Raw genomic sequence first — 21,047 nt, 5'->3', positions numbered from 1 at the left:
AAGAAGTAGGAAGCTAGAGAGAACTTTTTCTGCACCTTAGAAAAGTCTTCCCTGCATGCACCAAACTGAACTATGCTGCAATATTGTTTCATCTTGGTGTACATGTGTTGATGTTAGGACAAAGGTTTTTTTTTATTGTGATCACTTCTTCCAAACTACAGTTTCCAGAGTCATGCTGTGTATCTGTATCTATAATCTATATCTATACTCTAGCTTTCTTATCAAGTAGGAAACAGGACTGCCAGACTGATGAGATCTAAGGGCATTTCTACACTACAGGTGCCACAGCTGCAGTGCTGGAGTGCTGCTACTGTATCACTGTGGTGTAGACACTTCCTACATCAACAAAATATATCTTTCCATTGATGTAAAAAATCCACCTCCTCAAGTAGTGGTGGTAGTTAGGTCAACGGAAGAATACTTCTGTCGACCTAGTTGCTTGTACCCTGGGGTTAGGTCAGCTTAACTATGGTACTCAAGGGTGTGAATTTTTCACATCCATGAGGAATATAGCTAGGTTGATCTACCATTTAAGTGTAGTTCAGGGCTGTGTGATCTAGTATTTGAGCAAAGTTCTGGGGGGTATGAGGGCCATGATAAAATCAATAATATGCAATGGCAGCATAACAAATAGGATAGGAACTCAGTGCTTTGTTTCCAACAAGTATTTCTATGTCAGAAAGTTGTTTACTTTTGGATAATTCTCCAGCTATAATAAGCCAATAAACACTGAAGTTAGAATAGTAAAAAACCTAAACATTTCTTCTGTACAAACATAGGGCTCCCCACTGATGCCACTGAAATACCTGGTAGTTCATTGGATGTGGAGCTCTTTTGGAGATCTGTCCCTACAAGTCACAATGCAATCTACTGGGTGATCAGCACTTTTAAAATTCCAATCCTAATTGTGGCCAGACATGCAGGTCCCTGAGCTCTTGAAAATTTCCCCCAAATATTCTGATATTGGACAGCTAGTTTTAGTGCCCTATTCCCATACAATCTCTGTACTTCAGAGAACAGCAATCCCTGGGATCTTCATTAATTTCTATGTCCACTAAAAGAATTTTCCATCTTGGCTTCTCTAACTATTTCTTCTAATTCTTCAGTAAAATGTCGTCACCGCAGGTCTTTACACCATCCAATTTAGTGCAATTTATGGAACTACTGTGAGCTTTGTATGAGACCTTCAAGGGAAAATTCCGTTGGCAGAATTTAACATACACAGAGATCATCAGTATAGATGCCTCATTGTATAATATGTGCTGACCTTGTTAATATAAAATCCACAGTTTAGCAGCTGTTAATAATTTCTGTAAAATATCAATATTTCCATATAGCAAAAAGAACTGCTGTATATTATGTTGCAAGAGTGTTGTATATGCATTTTCTTCCAAAATAACTGCTTGGATCCTTTGAGATTCTAATGACTCGTCCTTCACTGTAGAAGATAATAGCATCAATGCTAAAAATATATATATTGAATTTATCCCAAGCATTTAATGGCAAAATTACAACAACTTTTTTTTGTTTTTGTTTTATTTTTTCACTTAAGCAATTTGGCAGTGGGAAAGGCCCTACTGTGTTCTTTCTTTGAAGTCTGAAAAATCTGGCCTGGGTTCCTTACTTGGGGGAAAAAGAGATTTTCCTTGTGCAACAATTATTTCCCTAATGCCATGGGACACTTAAAATGCATTGTGTTTTCCTAATCCAAACATTTAGCTCATCTATTGTTTTTACACCAAGGAATACTCTCAGATGAGGTCTGTAACATTTGGAAAGGAAACCAAAGCACCCTCTTAATAAGGGATTGTCCTCTCATTAGACCTACTGGTTTTCCAAAAGCTGTCTGCTTTATGTAATGCATTATAATTATATGACAGGAGACCAGTGGAGAATATGGCATACAGTTTCCCATAGGTTTCCTTTTTGAGATAAGAAACATAAACATTCTGCTTTGCGTCTCAAAAAAAAAAAAAATCCCTTTGCAGTTTCCTGAGAGGCAGTTGAATGTTGGATGATTTGTGTAGCTATGTCTTTTCATTTCCAGACAATGATCTGTATCATGTGGGGAAACTGGGTGTACAAAGTAAGGAAGCCCCCTGGACTGAGGTGTATGTCCTCAGCTTCCTGAGAATGTGGCTTATCTCAGAAGGGTCCCTGGGCATGCACACAGCTTTATCTGTGCAGATCACTGAGAGATAGAGAGGCTGTTTATTTTTTCAGGGCTCTCTGTGCTGTGGAAAACGGGGGATGCTTTTAATTGGTCTCTGTTCTCTCTGTGGTCCTGCTCCTACTCCATTGAAGTCAATGGCAAAACTTCAAGAGAGCAGGATCAGATCCTACGCCTGATTTAGGATATATACATAACTTGACTCTGGATGAACCAGCTGTGGGAAATATTTTCCTCAGATTGGCTTCCCCAATGTAAAGAGAGAATCTCTAGTTACAGAATAAAGCAAATAGCAGCACTGCACTCTGGTTTATCCCACTCAGTGACAATCTTTTAATTACTGAGTGGTGCCCCCTCCTCCTTGCCCTCTGCCCTCTTTCCTTCAGGCTGGTAACAGTCCTTAAAAACCTGCCTTGGGTAAGACCTTTAAATATTTACTGCAGAATGACTCCACAAAGAGAAGTTGTAAAAGCTGCAAAGAGAGATAGATGTAAGATTCCTAATATTAGAAGTTAATAAAATAAGTCACACACAGTGGGGCAAATTTTCAGATAGTCTCAGAGTATTGTAGTTCTCTGAATTATGTGCTTTGTTTAGCTTTCTCATTTATAATTGATATTATTATTTTCTTACCCAAGATTTGTAATGCACTGACATCTGCTGTGTGTTTTACTAACGCAGTAGTTAGACTAACTGCCCAAATAGGCTTTGCTGGCTATACACTAAAGCTGTTTGGGAGTGAGGGAGGCAGGAGGAGGAGAGGCTGTAAGTTACCAGCACCCAGTGGATTATGATTTAAACAAAGCAAGTAAGAAACAGGCACCCTGCCCTGAGGATCTTACCATCAAAATGAGGTTGTTTCACAGGAGGAAATGAACACTCTGTAATTAGAATTCCCGTGACACAGAAATTGGCAGACCTCAAAAATCTGAGCAGAGATTCTATTGGTTGGTTTTAGTCATTATTACAATTAATCCAAATCTATTTTTGTACATTTTCATTAGTTGCCCACTAATCAAGGAAGTGGCAATGTGAGTTTACAATTTGCCTAAAATAACCCACACGATCCTGATAAATAGCTTTACTGCCAATTAGCAGAAACATTAAGAGATCAAAATTCAGCAGAAATGAAGCAGTGTCATTGAAGAACTTGACTAATTGTGCAGTAAGCACTGTATCATTTTAAGTTATTCAAGCTTGAGTAGGCGTATAATTTAGCAATAATCTAATACAGGATATTGTAGCAGGGGCTGTCATTGAATAAAGCATATCTTTCTTTTAAAACTATTACATCACCAGACCAAACTGACCATTTTCATTGTTAACACTGAATTTAGCTACCAATCTGTATTTTCCCCTGAATTATTATATTGATTGATCCCTGGCTGTTCTGTTTCACCAGTTGGATGTGCCCAGTAGCAGTGTGAATCAATGCTATGGCCTTTCTCCGTGCAATAAATTCATCCTTGTGCAGAGGACTACATAAGGCCTATGCATTACTTAAACCGTATAGACATTCTGCCAGTGCTCTGCACAGGGTTATATTTCACCCTAGATGCCAAAAATACTAAACCAAAGAGTGGAGTTGGTGTTTTGTTTTTTTAAGTCAAAACTTACTTGGATTAAAACATAGCTTTTTGTCCAAAATGAATATTTTTGAAGTAAATGTTCCTTTTGGTCAAAATTTTCCAGGTTCTTAATTAAAATATTTTGGTTTTTTTGTTTGTTTGTTTGTTTATTTGTATGTTTGTTTTTAAAATATATTTGTGTTTTGTTTAACACACACATGCGCGTATACACCTCCCTCCCAAAACCCCTCAGAAAAATGAACTAGCTCTACTGAAGTTTGTTCTATGGCAAAGGCATTCAGGATTTCAAATCCTATCTCTTTCTCACTAGTAGGAGTATAAACATCTGGTGGAAATGTGTTTCCCTGTTTAGATATAAAGCTAAACAAATACAGTTAGCCAGTAAACAAATCCCAGATCTAGTGAGAAGTGGGAGTCTGCCAGTTAGCCCACCAATCTATACGTTTATGCCTTTGCAGTTACATCAGGATAGCATGAGACCTGGCATCAGGGTCGTAGCCAGATGTGATTTTTTGGCAGGGTCTGTGGCTGACACAGGTGGGCTAGCCAAAAAACAAGCGCTTCCTGAACTTTCCAGCTTCCGGTCACATGACCGGAAGCAGGAAGTTTGGGAAAGCCACCAGCTGAGCAACTAAGCTGCCTGATGCTCCAGTTGCCAAGGGGAACTGGAGTGTTGAACAGTTTAGCGAGTCTCAGCCGGTGGCTTCCCAAACTTCATGCTTCCGGCCATGTAACTGGAAGCAGGAAGTTCGGGAAGCCACCAGCCAAGAAAGGTCCAGTTGTGAAGGTAGCTTAAGTGGCACTTGGGTGGGCCTGCTCTCAAAGTGGGAGGGCCCGGGCCCTTCAAAACAGGGTGTAGAGTCCTGAATTGTAAATATACCATTTACTAAAGAATTTAAGCTGTAAACTTGTTATAATGGGTTGTTTCTTCATTTGTTAATTCCCAGACAAATGAGTGGTTTTTATAGGAAAGTGCTCTAGGTGGGCAGATGAATGCCCATGCCCATGTGCTGTGATCCAATCCCCACACAACCTCTGGCAGATGATGAAAATGCTGGGCCAGGTACCTTAATAAAAGGAAACAGAGTGAAAATAGGAAAGCAATTTTAAAATGGAGAGGGCGGGATCTGTAGAGAAATCCTAGTCCCCTTGAAGCCAAAGGGAATTTTTTCATTGACCTGTCTGAGGGCCAAATTTTGGCCCTACATAATTCCATAACACTTGGTAAAAGGGACCAAATTCTGCCCTAACTTATACATGCTACAAACCCAGTGACATCATGGGGACCAGACTGAAGTGCCATACTCACTAAGTATAATACCCATTTTACAGAGGAATAAAGTGAGGCACAGAAGGGTCAGTTCTGCAAGGCACTCAGTCCCAGATCCTCAAACCTTTTGAAGATCTGGGTCTGAGTATCTTTGGCTCTGGGCACTCAGCACACCACAGGATTAGGCCCTAAAATCACATTTTCAAACTTGGATGTCTGAAGTTAGGCATCTAAGTCCATATTTGGATATCTAAATAAACATATAGGTGGCTTTAAAAAAAATTATATAGGTGCCTAAATTTAAGAACCCACATTTTAAAATGTGGCCTAAGTGACTTGTGGGGTGTGTGTGAATGTGTGTGTGTTAATTAACTAATATCTGTAAAATACTTTGAGCTCCCATGATGAGAGGTGTTATGTAAGTACAAAATTCATGTAACATTCATGTAACATTGGCTGGTAGGGACTTAATAAGGATTAACCAAAACATATACAAAAAGCGATACCTAGCATCATTACTAGTAAAATAATGGACCATTTAGGGCTGATCTTGCTTCCATTCAGTTTTGTGAGCTTTGCCATTAACTTCAGTGGGGCCATGTTCCTGCCTTTGTATACCACTACATCTTCAGAGCAGTCTGCATCTAAGAACTCATTACATTTCATAACACCACTGAGAGGTAGCTAGGTAACGCCTTTTAACTCAGTTGAACAGATGCAGAAACTAGAAGCTAAATCATGCCCTGCTACTGGAAAATCTATGAGAAAACCAAAGTCTAGGCTGTGAGGCCACACAGTTGCCTTTGAATCATCCTATCCAGGAAGGGAGGAGGTGTTCGCTCCTGCAGAGAGGAAGGGATGGCCTTCCTCATGGGTGGTCTCAAATCTACAAGGAGATGTTAGAAATGCCAGGGTATCTTCAGAAGTCCAGCATATTGGCTCTGTGTCAGCTTGCCTCTCTCAGTGAGGTGCTCCCATTGGCTCTCTCCCCACATCTGTGCCCTTCTCTTCAATGGTGTTCTGAAAGCACATAGTGGCTTTCCCATAAGATAATGGTGACTGTCGGCACTGTGCGGGCTGTAAAATCCCTATCAGTTTAGCACTCCTTCCCACAAATCAGAACTTAAAATACATGGAGTGATTGCCCAGGGGCTTCTGTGGAGACTTAGTATTTGGAGTGGGTAATGAAGACCCATCTTCTCTCCCCACAACAGAATTTTGGCCAAAGGAGTAGGCTTTCCACTTCGTTCATCCCCTCTACAGCAAAGAACAGTGGGGTGACGTGGCCCTAAGGTACTGAGAAATTTAAGGCCACATTGTTTCAAATGTGGGTGTCAACATTAGGCAGCCACATTTTTAAATGTTGATCTACCTGATTTGCCAAGGGCCACCCAGGTCACTGTCCAGGATCAGGACTCCAGATTCTGGGTTACCAGTTGCATTCTCAGTCTACTAGATCATGCTGCATCTCAAAATCCATGTGGTGTTTTTGTGAATATTGTGTATAGGGTATTCCTAGCATTAAAAGTTAGCAAATAGCTCAGTAAACAAAAACAAAACAAAAAACCTTCATTTCCTTAGCTGTTTTTTGAGTTAGATAACATCAAAGTTAAAAAACCCCAGTCCTTTAATCCTGTTCATTAAAATAAGAACAACAAAGCAAGATACAGTTGTTTTAATTCTTCTGAACTTGAAAAATGTTTCCAAGTGTCAACTGAATGCGTGAGCATGGATTGTACTGATCACCAAGTCATTGAACAGAACTGGCTTTAACATTCAATTGTGCAGCACATGGCAGTGGCTTGCGTTTTTCATTCTTATGAATAATCAGTTACTTTATTCTATGTAGGCACTTATGGGGCTAAGAAGAGGAGGATAGATTGAATTTATATTCCCACATATATGGGCCTAATCCTGTATCACGTTATACTTCGTGAGTTAGTATTGTAAATACCAGTAATATCTGAATAACTAATAGAAGTGAATAAATTCACACTTCAGGCTGCATCTTTGTTTGTAGCTTGTCTAATGAAAATAAGATTAAAAAAATGTAATCAGGCCACAAAAGGATTCCCATTGATATTGAGGGTTATTCTTCTAGCCATGTATAACTCTCACTGAAATCAGTGGGAGTTCTGCACACAGGAGTCCTCTACATAGATGGAAAGTGGGATATGGCCCTACATATAAGGTCATGTAACAACATGTGATTTTTATATACTGGTCCCCACTATGTACTCCTATGGTCACTAGAGTACAAATTGCAGGCCAAGGGAATTTGCCCCCATTGAATGCAAGCTGTCAATTCTGACCAAGATTCCACAGGAGCCCGGCTGATAGAGGATCCTGGAAGTTGTGGTAAATTTTTGCGTCTCCTATCTATCCTGGTCTCTCCCCTCCACAGCCAGCATTGCTTATGCTAGCTATGGATCTACATCATAGCAGCAATTGCAGAGGAATTGCTTTACTATGGCCCCACCACAGATGAACTTGTCACTGCTTGGTGCCCACAGACCAGGTTCTGCTGGCTGGCACCAAAAGAACCCCAAGGGTTGAATCCAGCCCTATGTAGACTGCAGAATTAAGTCATCTATTGTATGGTGAGTTTTGTCATATCCCACAGAATTGTATTCCCTGATTAGTCTGCATGCATTCCAACTGCCCTTCACTGTGTTGCCCTGTATCTACACGACAGACTTCTGATGGCATAGCTATGTTGGTCAGGGGTGTGATGACGTGCAATCCCTGACTGTCAGCTGTGTTGACAAAAAAGCGACTTTGCTGGTATAGCTTGTTGTGCTTGGGCGAAGATGGAATAAACTGCACCAGTAAAGTAGTTTTCCCAGTATAGGCGCATCCACACTAGAAGCGCTTTGCCAATGTAGTATACCAGTATGCGTACATCAGTAAGGTGCTTCTGGCATAGATATAGCCTTAGGGCTTGCCTACATTTGAAATGCTACAGCAACACTGATGCAGCTGGGCTGCTTTCGTGCTTCAGTGTAGACACTACCTACACTGATGGGAGGGATTCTTCCACCAGTATAGGTAATCCACTTCCCTGAGAGGCGGTAGCTAGGTCAATGGAAGAATTCTTCTACATCACTCGGAGGTGTGTATTTTTCACTCCCAGTGCAACACATCTGGGTCAACCTAACATTTTAGTGTAGACCAGGCTATAGGGCAGTGGTTCCCAAACTGTGGGTCATGACTCCATTCAGTGGATAGGGTTGCAACAATCCCTACCATGCAGAAGATGCCATTTTGCTCTACAAAATGGCTTCCTCCACACAGCATGACCATATCTACAAGGTCACACTGAGCAGAGGATGGCATTTTGTAGAGCAAAATGGCTTCCTCCATGCAGCGTGATCTCACATGCATGGTGGGTGTGAGGTCACACTGTGTGGAGGATGCCATTTTGCTCTTCAAAATGGCATCCTCCATGCTGTTGAGATCCCAGCAGGAAAGACTCCATTAGAAGTTTGGAAATGGAAACCCCTGCCTTAGGAACAGCTGTATAGACTGGTGCAAGGGGAAGGGGCTCTTAACAACACTCTGCATCAGAGAAGTTTCCATGGAATGTTCTCAGGTGAATCAAAAAGCCCTTTGAAGGTAAATGCAGCCTGACACAAGAGCTCTGAAAGGTGGGAAATGACTCATTCATCTCAATGAGTGTTTGTCTCCCTCCACCAAGTCTACCATAGCCCTGATTGTAGAATACTAATTTTCAATTAAACCTCACTCTTCATGTGGCTATTACAGTAATTGTATATTAAAATCGACTCCTTAGTGGGAGGAGGCTGTATCTGAGGAAACTCTTGATCCAGTGACTCCAACTTGCACCACTATCTTTATCCTGAGCCCTACTGTGGCATAGCTGTATTACAATGGGGCGGCAGTACCAGAGATTTCCGTTTTAACAGGGATGGAAAAAAATCTACAACAATTCTTTTTGGGGGTTTAATAAATATTTTAAAGGATTATCTTAGTTTCTGCTTTCTATAGTAGTTTGTGGAGGAAAATAACATTGGAGGTCTGCTATGAGTATTTAAAAAGGGCTGTGTGACTTAAAAATCTTTTAGTGTCTGACATTTCTTCGGAATTCCCTTTTCAAAGAAACTATAGCATTTTGTGGGGTGAGATTGATATTTGTGAATCCTTGGTTTGTGTAGATTGTAGAAGAAAGTTGAAATATGTTTTGTATTTATTTTTCATGATAAACATAAATTAATGTTTTGATTAATTAACAGTATCCCGGTACTTCATTAGTCTACGTCAACCTTACACCAGTCCTCAGAATAGGGGTCTCTATTATGGATGCAATTCCTGCTGCTCAGCAACCCCTTTGATCATGCTGCCATTGAAAAGAACCACAACAATACTTGCTTTTCTTTGATCATGCTTAGTCCCATTGCTCAGAAAACAGGCGAGGGACATGCAACATAATTACATTATTCTAGTGCTACTGCTTACTAAATTCATTTTCCCTCTTTTTAATTAATGTTATTTTCCTTGGCAATATTTATTGTAAAAAATCAGAATGTGTATGGATTTTGAAGCCCATTGAAATATTGGCTCTTAAATCAGATTTTCTGCTCTCGGGCAAAAAATTCTCAAAGAATTTCCTGCAAAATTCAGGCTGAGAGCAGCTAATCTGCACAATACACATTCTCAGAAAGCTGCCAAGAGGCAGGACTCAAACTTATAGTACAGGGCGATGCTTAGATTTGCTGGCTACAGCCTCTCACTTGGAGCCGCCCACTTACTCTGACAATAGGCTGTCAGCAAACACTGTGGCTTACAATAGAGTCCCTATCCCGCTCTGCATATGTTAATGACTTTCACTAGCTCATCAGCTTGGCTTGAGTCACATTGGAGATCCATATTTTATCCTGAAGAACTTTTTAGATATTGCTTCCCCAAAAGGTCAATCAGTGCTGGATACTAGCTGAAATCAATCCAGGGCAGGTGACCGGAGTTTGAGTGGAATCAGAACTATAGTTTAAGAGCCAGGTGTTTTCAAAAAAAAAAAAAAAAAAAAAGTAATAAGAACCATACATTTTGACATCATTTTTGTTAGAGGAGCTGCTTTGCAGGAATCCCTTGCTCAAACAACCTTCAATTTGTACCACTTTTCCACAGATCCCCATGAGGCACAGAAATTTTCAAGACAATCCACATAAACATGTGGATTTTAGAGCGTTTAGAAAAATCGACTGTTAAACACTAAACTGGTCTCAGTTATAACCATGGTGGAGCTACCACCCCAGTATAATTTCATTCTATAGTGCAACATTATTCATTAGCAGGTTTAAGGTGATCCCTACACCAGAGGGCTGTTATGAATATTTTGTTTGGACCCAGTGCTTGAAAAACTCTTTGTAGAAAAATGTCTGAGCATTGATATCTAGGCAGTAGAAAGAGCAGTTTGCTTTTCAAGTTGTCACATTCTGACACATGCAGCCTTTACAACTTCCTAAACAGACATCATTTCTACTTTGTCTAAAAGGGGGAGGCCAGCTTGTTTGTTTTTATTTGCAACATTCCTGTAGGCCGGTGACTGCAGGATGGCAGTAACCTAGGATTATCCTGCAGAGCTGTAACTAGTGAATCCATAACAGCCAACCTGAACTCTGCTGTGAGCTGCCATTTAATACCACAAGAAACTATTTGCATTTCATCATGTAACTGATTGTGTGAGTTCAAGAGCCTTCCTTGGATCAGGCTTTGATTGCAGATGAAAGAAATAAACTACCAAATGGTGAAGTGAAACATGCAGTTTAGTTTTTATAGACCAGTCCTCTAAACTGAAGAATTCAGCCCAGACTACGGGATAAGAAGCAGAAATAAAGAAGAGTGGAAATGTATAAAGGAAAAAGGCGTGATCCTGTTCCCATTGATATCAATGACAAAATACCTATTAATTTCAGAGGGAGTAAGAACAGGCCCAAATGAGGACCATGCAAAACATCTTTATACTATATGTTGGAGTGAAGACTTTATTCAAGGGGAAATCTGTGCTTCTTTAAGATCTGCCTGACCCTACATTCCTGGCACCAGAAACTCCCATTGGGATCAGTACAGAATCAAGCCCGTTTGTGATTTCCCCATGGGTCCTCTTGAATTACCCGTCAGTCTATATGATTTGAGTCCAATTCATAATAAAATTATTCGGTTCCTTCTGAAGCCTGCATTATGGATGCATGGCCATCATGTTTGTGTGAAGTGTTTGTTTTTTCCCTGTAAATGGCAGAAATCCTTATACAGTTGGGAACTTGTGAAAACAAGTCTGAAGCTGCTAGACTTTTCAGCTTCATGGTATAAAGGAAAAACTAAGTCCCCGGTTGTGGAATACACCTTCTTTTGCTCAAGTTTTGACAATGAAACTCATTCACGTAGGAGAGGACACTTTTCATTCATATGAATGTGTCTGTGTGCTACTGTCACCCATCAAGTATGATAATTCCAGAGAGAAGGTTTATTAAAAGTTAGGAAATGAATTACTGGGATGTCAGTGGGAATTCTTGGTGTACAAGAAATGCAGCATTGTTGTTTATTATGCATGATCCTGAAGTGTGTGAGGTGACTCACAGAACAAATAAAAAGATACTAAATAAAGCTCTTAGCCATAGAGTTTACAGGTAAAAGGCCCAATCCTGAAAATGCGTATGTATGTAACTGTCCTTATCCAAGTAGTTCCATTCAAATCTGTGGGACTGTTGTTCCTGGTAGCTAGCATGCACCTAGTAATAAATATTTGCAGACTCAGGCCCTAATTTTAGATGTGATACAAGGAATGAGAGTAAAAAACAGGGGAAAGTGGGTAAGGAGGGGAAATGGTTATAGCAATAAAATCACATGGTTACTCAGTTTTGCTGCATGCACATCTTGATTTGCCCATGAAGTTTGTTTTTTATAAGCTCCTGTATGTATATACATGAGTGTTTATGCATGTGCGTGTGTGATTACATAAATGGGACTACCTTCTTGTACGTAACAAGAAAAAATAGCTTTTTAGGATGGGTCTCAAATGTATTTTAATAAACTAATCTAATACGGATGTACTTCCATTAATGCCAGAAAATACTTTCATTTATTTCCCACACTATATTTCTTTAATTCTCATTACTTTTAGGGTAGAGTACAGTCCATAAAATGTCATGTTTACATGCAAATATTATTTTTCCTACAATTGTTTTTGGAACAAATAATCCAGGGCTTTAAAATAATGCATTACATCTTTATTGGGGGGAGAACTAGAAAAACTTAAAATTGTATGGGGATTGTTTTCATTGCCTTGGTGCATTAGTAATTATGCTGAAAATAGGAAATAAGTTTCTAAGTACCTATAAAGAGAAACATCAGGGCAATACCATTTGGAAGGGATGTGGATCACATTCCCTTTCTTTTCATCTTTCTAGGGGTCAATGTTTGAAAGCCATCTCATTTTTAGCTGAGTGAGGGCAGGAAGCAGAAAGTTTTTTGGGGCCTGATCTTGAAGTCAGTGAGAGTTTTACCACTGTTGTCACGAAGTACAGGATCAGGCCCTAATCTGTCAACAAAATGGACCTGAACAGCTAGGACTACTTAGATTTAATATAAAAACAGATGCACAGCTTTTCTACAGTCTAACTGCTAGACCTTGTATACTAACCCCCTGATTCTTCTCTGAGTAGAGCAAACTCAAAAGGTGTGTTTACTTAATGCTGTGCCTGGTACCAGTTAAGAGTCCCCATGCTAACCATGCATATATACCTTTGAGCTGGGCATTGAAAGACAACATAAACGGATTAGGGTCTGGAAAATAAACAAACAGCCTTTTTAACCTGTCCCAGTTCTGGTAGCAATAAGAGAGTTTTCCAGATCTCAGGGAGTCATTCTCTCTGCTTCCCTACAGCTCATTTCGTTCTGGCTTTAGGGGACAGAATAATTGTAAGGTGGACTATTGAGAGGGACTCGTCCTAAAAATAAACATTTCCTTTAAAAAGAACCAAAAAAGTGAAATTATAGTTGTTCGTTGGACGCTTTTTTTAAAAAAAAACTTCCATATAGACATCCATTCTGCTCTGTATGCAGGGGTGAGTATGTAACAGTAATAGCTATGCTTTTCGTTATTACAATTCAATGTTTTCTGCCTGTAGCTGCAGGGCGCCAAGAATGTGTCGGCCCTAAATATGCATTGTATGTTTACATCTGCGTGTGCGATCACTTGAGCTGTGATTCTGTAACGTTAGAGGGAATGTAATTCATCTGATCAATAAAGTATCCAGGTTGAAATGTTAGTATTAAAGTGACCTCCTCGCTCTTTGGCTACATTCACTGCTCTGTTAATTACATGGGATCAATGGCAATGTTATGTTGCCTTTCTTCTCCCTTTGTGAATTGCAGTAACTATTCTGCAAGATTTCAGCAAAAAATCACTTTGAAATATTCGATTGTCTATTAAAAACAGCGGTACCGTTTTTAATGTAATATACATCCCATCTGCTATCTTGCAAGTCGCTTTTCAGAACTGTTTTCCACATTATATAAAGTGCATTTTATTTAGAGGCTAAATCCTTTGCTGTCCATCAAAAGCGGAGTTGGCGTTCATTCCAGCAGTTTGTGTTCTGCTCCGTCTTTCAAGTGTTTTGTGGGTTGTGTTCCAGATTAGGAGAAAAGAAAAATCGATATTTAGAACCGATTCAGGGCACAATTATTAATTGCACTACATTTAAGAATGTCCTTGTAATGACAGAGAGTACCATTTGCACGGCGCAATAAAGCGTTTTTATTCAGAATGGACGCACCGCGGTTGGCTACGCTGGCTGTTGGCGGATTGTCATTTCGCAAGATGAAGGGTTTAAAGCTTGGTGTTTCGTATAAATCGTCAGCTAAATCGATTCCTTGCTTGCGATTTCTTAGCTGCTCTGAACAGTTGGAATATTAACAAAAATTCTACGGGAAACCCAGGAAGTCGTTAAAAAACGATTATTGCGAATTGTTTTGCTTGTCAGGGTGTTTTAGGCAGGATTCTTTTAAAATGTCCAAGAGATTTGTTCTTAATATCCTGATCCAAGACAAACATGATACAACACATTTTCTCACCAGACTAAATCAGTCTATGTCATTCCTTATGACTGAGAGTAACTAATATTTCCCGAGACAGGGTCTCGTTTGAACGAAAGTGATTTCCCTTTTCTCAGGTTCCTGAACTGTGGCTTTATTCTAGGAGGGAATTTCTGATCAATATCGTTCGTATCTGCGTTTTACTATGAAGGTTTGATCGCCAGTAATATTAAAGGTCAGATCCTTCCATTGAAGTTTTGCCATTCCCTTTAATGGGAGCGGGCTCAGCTCCTTGCAAACATATTTCACTGTATACATTGCCCTCGATCTTTTCTTTTTCCCCTTTCTGTACATTTACACCCTGTAGTCCTTGAACTTTGCCCGAGGAAATTTCTCTGTGTATTTCTTCATTTGTTTTGTCTGACTTTATTGCCATTCAAGAGGGCTCGGAAAGTGACAATTTAAAGAAACGGGCTAGATGTGATAATCGTTCATCCAGTAGACAATGAAACAGATACAAATATTTAAACTAAAGTTCAGAAAGCATGTTCTCTGAGTCGCAACATGCCATTGATAGTGTAGGCAGAACTCCATACTGAACCTCCCTTCTTAAAAATAAATGGTAAAGTAAACCTCTGTCCCCCTTACATTTCTCTTGCGTTGTCGTAATGGACACATTTCTGGCAATCACCTTAAAAGCTTCTAATGTTTTCAATCTCTGTAGCGTTAACGTGTCCAGTAAAAAAGCTGAACACTCACTTATTACCATGTTTTCTGGTTGCAATCCGGTGTCTCCGAGTAGGCTTTCATTGACTTTGTTGATATTTGAGTGAACAGCACCAATCAATGAATTTCTGTTCTCTCCTAGTGGCTGGGTTTAATGGAAACATTTAATGACCAGCGTGCAGGCAAATACTCTGGGCAAACCACAATACACTCACCTTCTCTACTACTTGAAACTTGCTCTACATATCCTACCTCTGTGCTAGGATTCTACCGCTCGGTTTGATCTTAAATCCCACTTGGTGAGGCTGTCAAAAAAGAAATACCTAGGATAGCAGAGTTTTCCTCTTCGACACTTTAAAGGAGCCGTGCGCCCCGTTTAAGAGCAGAAAAAGGAGGAATCTGCAATTTGGAGGAGGTGATGATACACACAACAATGCTGTTACACCTGCACCAGCTCTGGCTGCGGAAATGCCTGAGAGGAAGAGCAAGCAGGCCAGCATGGGTGGTCAGAAGAAATAGATAGCCCAGGCAGCACAGAAATTAAAAGACCTCTACGAGTGAACACAGAATCCCCATGCAGCAAACCTAAGTGCTCTGAATGCACAGCTGTCTCCCAGCTTCGTTTTCCCTTGGCTACAAAGAATGTGCGGGTTTTAACCTAATGGAAAGTCTTGGCTTGTTTACTTGGGAAAGTGCACGTGGGCGATTAATTAGGAAATGTATCGCTAATGTTAATTCCCTATATTAACGACACATTGGCGTCCAAGAAAAGCTGTGTGTGTATAATGTAGACATAAAATATAGCTTATATAGAATTATATTTCTATAAGTGTTATTTTTCGTAATCGAATATATATACCCAGCAGGATTATAGTTCTTAAAGAGCATATAGTTTCTTGAAAATGTGTAATATAATTCGGGTATATATTCTGAATGTTTTATACTCATAGTGCAATGTTGTTCTGAGTCTTTAAATATATCTGTGCCTACCCATAAACTAGCATTCGTGTGTATACTCAGAAGGGGGTGTGTACATGGAGGACGGACTCTAGGTGAGTGCAGAGAAATCTAAAGATGGAGATAAACATCTCACTCGACGTCATTATAAAATAGTCGGGAGACAGATCTGAGAGGTTTGCAGGAAATAGATGCTCCGAAAGAACTGCGGTCCTCTCCTGGGTATAAATGCGGTTACGCAAAATGATGTGGCCAGCCCGCGAGAGCCCCAGCGGGAGGGAGGATGAAGCTCTGCAGTGATTCCGCTTCTTGTCTGCGGTTCCAGAAAGGGAACGCTGCGACTAGGAGGAAGGATGCTCTGTGGCATCCTGAGCCTCCGGAATTGCGGGCAGCTGCCCGCTAATCCTAATCCCGCACTCCGGGAAAATCCCACTGGAGAGAGAGTTTTCCCCGAGTAAGCACGGCCGGGTCAAATCCAGTGTCTTCTAAATTAAAAGGGAGCTCCTCGCCAGAATTGAACGTGGCCATAAAAATGCGCAGAGACTGATTTTTAACCAGACCTTCACATTTTGATCCACGCACTCTTTGGACAACATCGTTGTCAGGGCTCGGCTCCCGAGAAGCGAAGTCTGTAAACACAGGTCGCTGTCGTTCTGAATGACAGCCAGGAGCAACGAGGAGCCTGGGTTTTAGAAAATAAGCATTGCGGGTCATTGGTCTCTGCCACCAATCCGAATAATTGTTTGCAAGTCATCACAAAGTAACTCCTTCAGTAAGCCGCCTCTCTTTGTGTAAGTACCAATGTAGCAGCCTCCGTGACTGCCTATTTTGTGTACAATACCTTGGAGACTCTTCTGCAGTGTGGCCAGTCCGAGCTTCCTTCTTGCTGCTCAGAGTCGCTTTACCTGAAGATAAAAAGGGGAGAGAGAAAAAATGTCACAGGCACATATACAATTCCAGTTAACCAGGAGGAAAGAGAGCAACGCCGCAGCCTAGATATCTCCCAGAAACGGTTCCACCCTAGGATCTTCCCCAGTTCCCTCCCTAGCCCCCTTTTGTTCGCTCATACGCGTGTCCCTTTAAGGTTTGTAGGTAAACAAGTTCTGTGTTTTCGATCACATTTTTATGCTCCTGGGCCCGATCCTTCAGCCTTTACTCTTTGAATTCAGTGGAATGTATGTGGAAGGGCTGCGCGAACCGGGCCACGTGTTATTGTGCAACAGATTTAACAGGTTTGGGTTTTGTGTTTGCTTTTACTTTTTTTCCGACTGTAATCAGTTATCTGTGCACTGGGCCGAGACCCTAATGAGTATAAATGCAAATGTATAGACAGACATCTGAGAAGGGGGAAAGAGTACCCTGTATCATAATCACTTCCCACTGACACCTATTGATTTCAGGCTAGGGCTGCGGATTCGGTTTCCAGGCTGGGAGTGGAAGTTTGCAGCTCAGTTTGCAGCTCACTTCCCTGGTGCTAAAATGAACGCCCGGGCCAGCCAAACCCTAATAACCTGCTGGGTTTGCGATGAGATTTGGTTGCTTCCTCACTGCTGCTAATATGGTAACCTCCAGAGCCTCCTGTCACTGCAGGATTTCGCACATTTTTTAACTGTACATCAGGAATAATAATTTATCCGCCTTTCCCTGAGCGATCATCTCAGCCCATCGGGACCTTCCCAGCATCTCCAGATGAGACAGACAATTTATTCAGAACGGTGGCAGAGAAAGATGCGAGAAGACGTCTTAAAAATCCGGTGTGAGCTCTCCTAATAGATCTAGACTATTTCATTTAAATAGACATGGCCCCTTGGTATCTTTTTCCAGTCTAATACCCACTCTTTCTCCCCTTTTGCTCTGGGAACCGTTTGCTAAGTAGGCTAGTCACTGGGGTGTATTTATGAAATGTGACTTAGAAATGAACTCGACCATGCCCAGCTGGCTCCCCCGCTATAGGGGAAAGGGCTCCTGACGAAAGCGGAACTTACAAATCAGAGAAGAGCAAGTACTTGAGTGCGTTGGAAATCTGAGCCGCCGGGGCCAGAGCCGCGTTGCTGTCTCTTGAAAAACAGGCAGGGCTAAGGGAGAAACTTCCCCAGCTCCTAAGGGAAAGGGGCTCCGAGTACCAGCTGGCTCTGGGCGCGCGTTTGATCCGAATCAATACAAATAAGGGACTGACTCTGAGCCTCAGCAGCCCAGCAAGCAGGCAAAGCTGTTGCTTGTCTCCCGGGGAAGAAGCGTGGATTTGGGTGCCATGATGGCCAGCTACCAGGACCCCGAAGAGGACCCCGTAGCCCTGCTGGCCCACGACCCCAACGCCAGCAAGGAGGCGGAGCGAGCCAAGGACGAGCTGAACCCCGAGAAGGTCCCCGAGAAGCCGGACCCCTCTCAGAAGCCCCCCTACTCCTACGTGGCCCTGATCGCCATGGCCATCCGGGAGAGCGCCGAGAAGCGGCTCACGCTGTCCGGCATCTACCAGTACATCATCAGCAAGTTCCCCTTCTACGAGAAGAACAAGAAGGGCTGGCAGAACAGCATCCGCCACAACCTCAGCCTCAACGAGTGCTTCATCAAGGTGCCCCGCGAGGGGGGCGGCGAGCGCAAGGGCAACTACTGGACCCTGGACCCGGCCTGCGAGGACATGTTCGAGAAGGGCAACTACCGCCGGCGGCGGCGGATGAAGCGGCCCTTCAGGCCGCCCCCCACCCACTTCCAGCCCGGCAAGACGCTCTTCAGCAGCGACAGCTACGGCTACCTCTCCCCGCCCAAGTACCTGCAGTCCACCTTCATGAACAACTCCTGGTCGCTGGCGCAGCCGCCCGCGCCCATGTCCTACGCCTCCTGCCAGCTGGCCGGCGGCAACGTGAGCCCGGTCAACGTGAAAGGACTGGCGGGCCCGGCCTCCTACAGCCCCTACTCCCGGGTGCAGGGCATGGCGCTGCCCGGCATGGTGAACTCCTACAACGGCATGAGCCACCACCACCACCCGCACGGCCACCACCCGCAGCAGCTCAGCCCCGCCAGCCCCGCGCCGCCCGCCGCGCCGCCCGCCAACGGGGCCGGCCTGCAGTTCGCCTGCGCCCGCCAGCCCGCCGAGCTCTCCATGATGCACTGTTCCTATTGGGACCACGACAGCAAACACAGCGCCTTGCACTCCCGGATAGACATCTAGAGCCGCCCGCCCGCCCGCCGGCCACTCCTGTGTGTCACTCTTGTTACTCCTCTGTAGTGGCGGATTTGTCTAAAAGCCCTCTCTGTGCCAAAAATGGGCACGGTGGGAAAATATAAGCCCTGCTCCGCGTTTGATTGAAGGCAGTGTAAGTGTTCAGAGCTTTAATCCGTATAGCTTCGGCCAAAGATCTGGGTGATCCGGTGTGAGTGTGAGGCTATCAAACGATGGCCAGTTTGTCTGACTTCAAACAAGAAAAGAAAAACTTGTCTGTTGTTTAAAAAGAGCAACAACTCATGTCATTCAAAATCACACAGTTTAGTCCTCAAACCCGTGCTCCGTTTTGTAAATTTGGCACTATTCTTTGGGGGCATTGAGGAAAGTAAGCTGATATAAAAAACCCAAAAAGCTAAATCGAAAAACCACCAATTCAATCCCCACTAAGTGTAGATTTGTTGCTGGGAAAGGCCTATCCGGTGTGTATGACACGACTTTCATAGTCTGCAAAGAATTGCACTTCTTCAAAGTTCTGCCCTTCTGTCAAATTAGTACTTAAAGGGGGACTGTTTTTACAGCAGGACACGTGCTTACATTTCATAGCAGTGATGCTGATATTTGAAACAAAAAGTAACAAGGGTAACTTGTGAAATATTTCGGAAGCGATATATAGAGGTATATTAAAGTAGAAAATGTCCTGTGAGGTCTTAAGAGTAATTTTATACAGGTCTAAAATAATATTTTGAAGTTGTAAGAAAAAACCGGTTTCCGATAATAATTGGGATTTTTTCCATGCGTATTATTATTATTATTATTATTATTAATAAATAAAAGTTAAATTTTATCTTCATATTTTTGACCAAAAACCTCCTGGCCCAAAATGGAATCTTTGGTAGGTTCTGCTTTTAACTGTTCAGTCTCTTTCTTACAAAGTTTTGGTCCTCCAACTTTAAATAGATTAATGTGAAAAACATAGATGTTTATAAATTTTGGGGCCAGTTCACAGTGATTTTATAAATGTTTATGTAAGCTGATAGATATTGTGGCATAGTACCATTTTGGGACCAACTTTTCTAGAGTAAACTAGCACTTTTATTGTATTTTCTAGCATTGTAAAGTCTCCAATAAAATGTTTTTTCTTTCTTTTAATATTGTTTTATTTTCCTGCAGTCCTGTGTGCTCAAATACCGATATGCAGTTCATTGAGAGATTCAATGCAAAATATTGGTAATTGGCTTGAGTAGTTGCAGAAATTCCGAACATCCTAATATAAAATGACATTTTTGATGTGCTCAGCTATAGCATTGTGTATAATTCGCATTTATATACACATGTGGAGCGTTTATGTGCGGATAGATACCCACGCTTGTTCGTTTTATACCAAGTCTAAATAACTGAAACGTTCTAAGCAGCCAAAACTTAATTCTTTTTAAATATGCTGAAAACATCTTTGTTTTCATTGTTGTCATGCAGAAATATTAAACGTTAGTCTTTTTCCAATATCTAGAGTCCGATCCTGCCTCCTAACTCAGACAAAACTCCACCTGAAGTTCTTTAGCTTCATTGGGAGTTTTGCCTGAATAATGATTGCAAGATCCGGCCTGAAATTGTATTGCGCTGTCACAAAACCAGGCATTTTGAGCCGCTCCAAATTATCTAGCAGAACAGAGGAACAATTGTTTTGATTTCACTGCGATCATATTTGCAGAGGTAGATAATACGATTTTAGTGTCCTCTTTTGCAGCTGTGGTAATTTAGGAATAAACAGCTGTGCTATTTGGATTAAGCCGATAACAAATTGGAGTTTAATTCCTTCCTCTTCTGCTAGGGTACCAATTGCTTGCATAACTGGTAAAGATAACAGTTAAAAAAGCTATTAAGTTATTCTGGAGAAATGTCCGAATTGTGTTTTTATTGGAAGGTATTGGAAAGCAAATCCTCTTTGAATACTTCCCATTCTTTACATGCCCGCTGTTTGCTGTGACTTAGAAAGCATCTAAACATCAATTCAGTAATGCAAATAATATTATCTGCTCTGGCAGCTGCATTACTCAAAATTGTATAAGGTGGCAGTGCATCCTTTTTTGGTAACCCTAGGTGTCCGAATTTTATTTGTCCTGG

The 21,047-nt window shown here is 41.7% G+C and overlaps 2 protein-coding genes across 2 annotated transcripts in view; both read left to right on the top strand.

The window, feature by feature from the left end:
- The window catches only part of PIK3CB (phosphatidylinositol-4,5-bisphosphate 3-kinase catalytic subunit beta), a 317,999-nt gene that overhangs the window by 58,479 nt on the left and 238,473 nt on the right, over nt 1–21,047 (top strand). The gene's annotated exons all lie outside the window — the stretch shown is intronic.
- FOXL2 (forkhead box L2) lies at nt 17,861–19,750 on the top strand. Its single transcript, XM_067538938.1, has one exon. The coding sequence runs from the start codon at nt 18,015–18,017 to the stop codon at nt 18,930–18,932; it is 918 nt and encodes a 305-aa protein (XP_067395039.1). The 5' UTR covers nt 17,861–18,014; the 3' UTR covers nt 18,933–19,750.

The sequence above is a fragment of the Emydura macquarii genome, unplaced genomic scaffold (genome assembly GCF_026122565.2).
Source record: "Emydura macquarii macquarii isolate MOO-44397 ecotype Brisbane River unplaced genomic scaffold, CSIRO-AGI_Emac_v2 contig_499, whole genome shotgun sequence".
In the NCBI taxonomy this organism is placed as follows: domain Eukaryota; kingdom Metazoa; phylum Chordata; order Testudines; family Chelidae; genus Emydura; species Emydura macquarii.
Note: the sequence above shows the minus strand (reverse complement) of the source record. Positions and strands in the feature narration are given on the sequence as shown.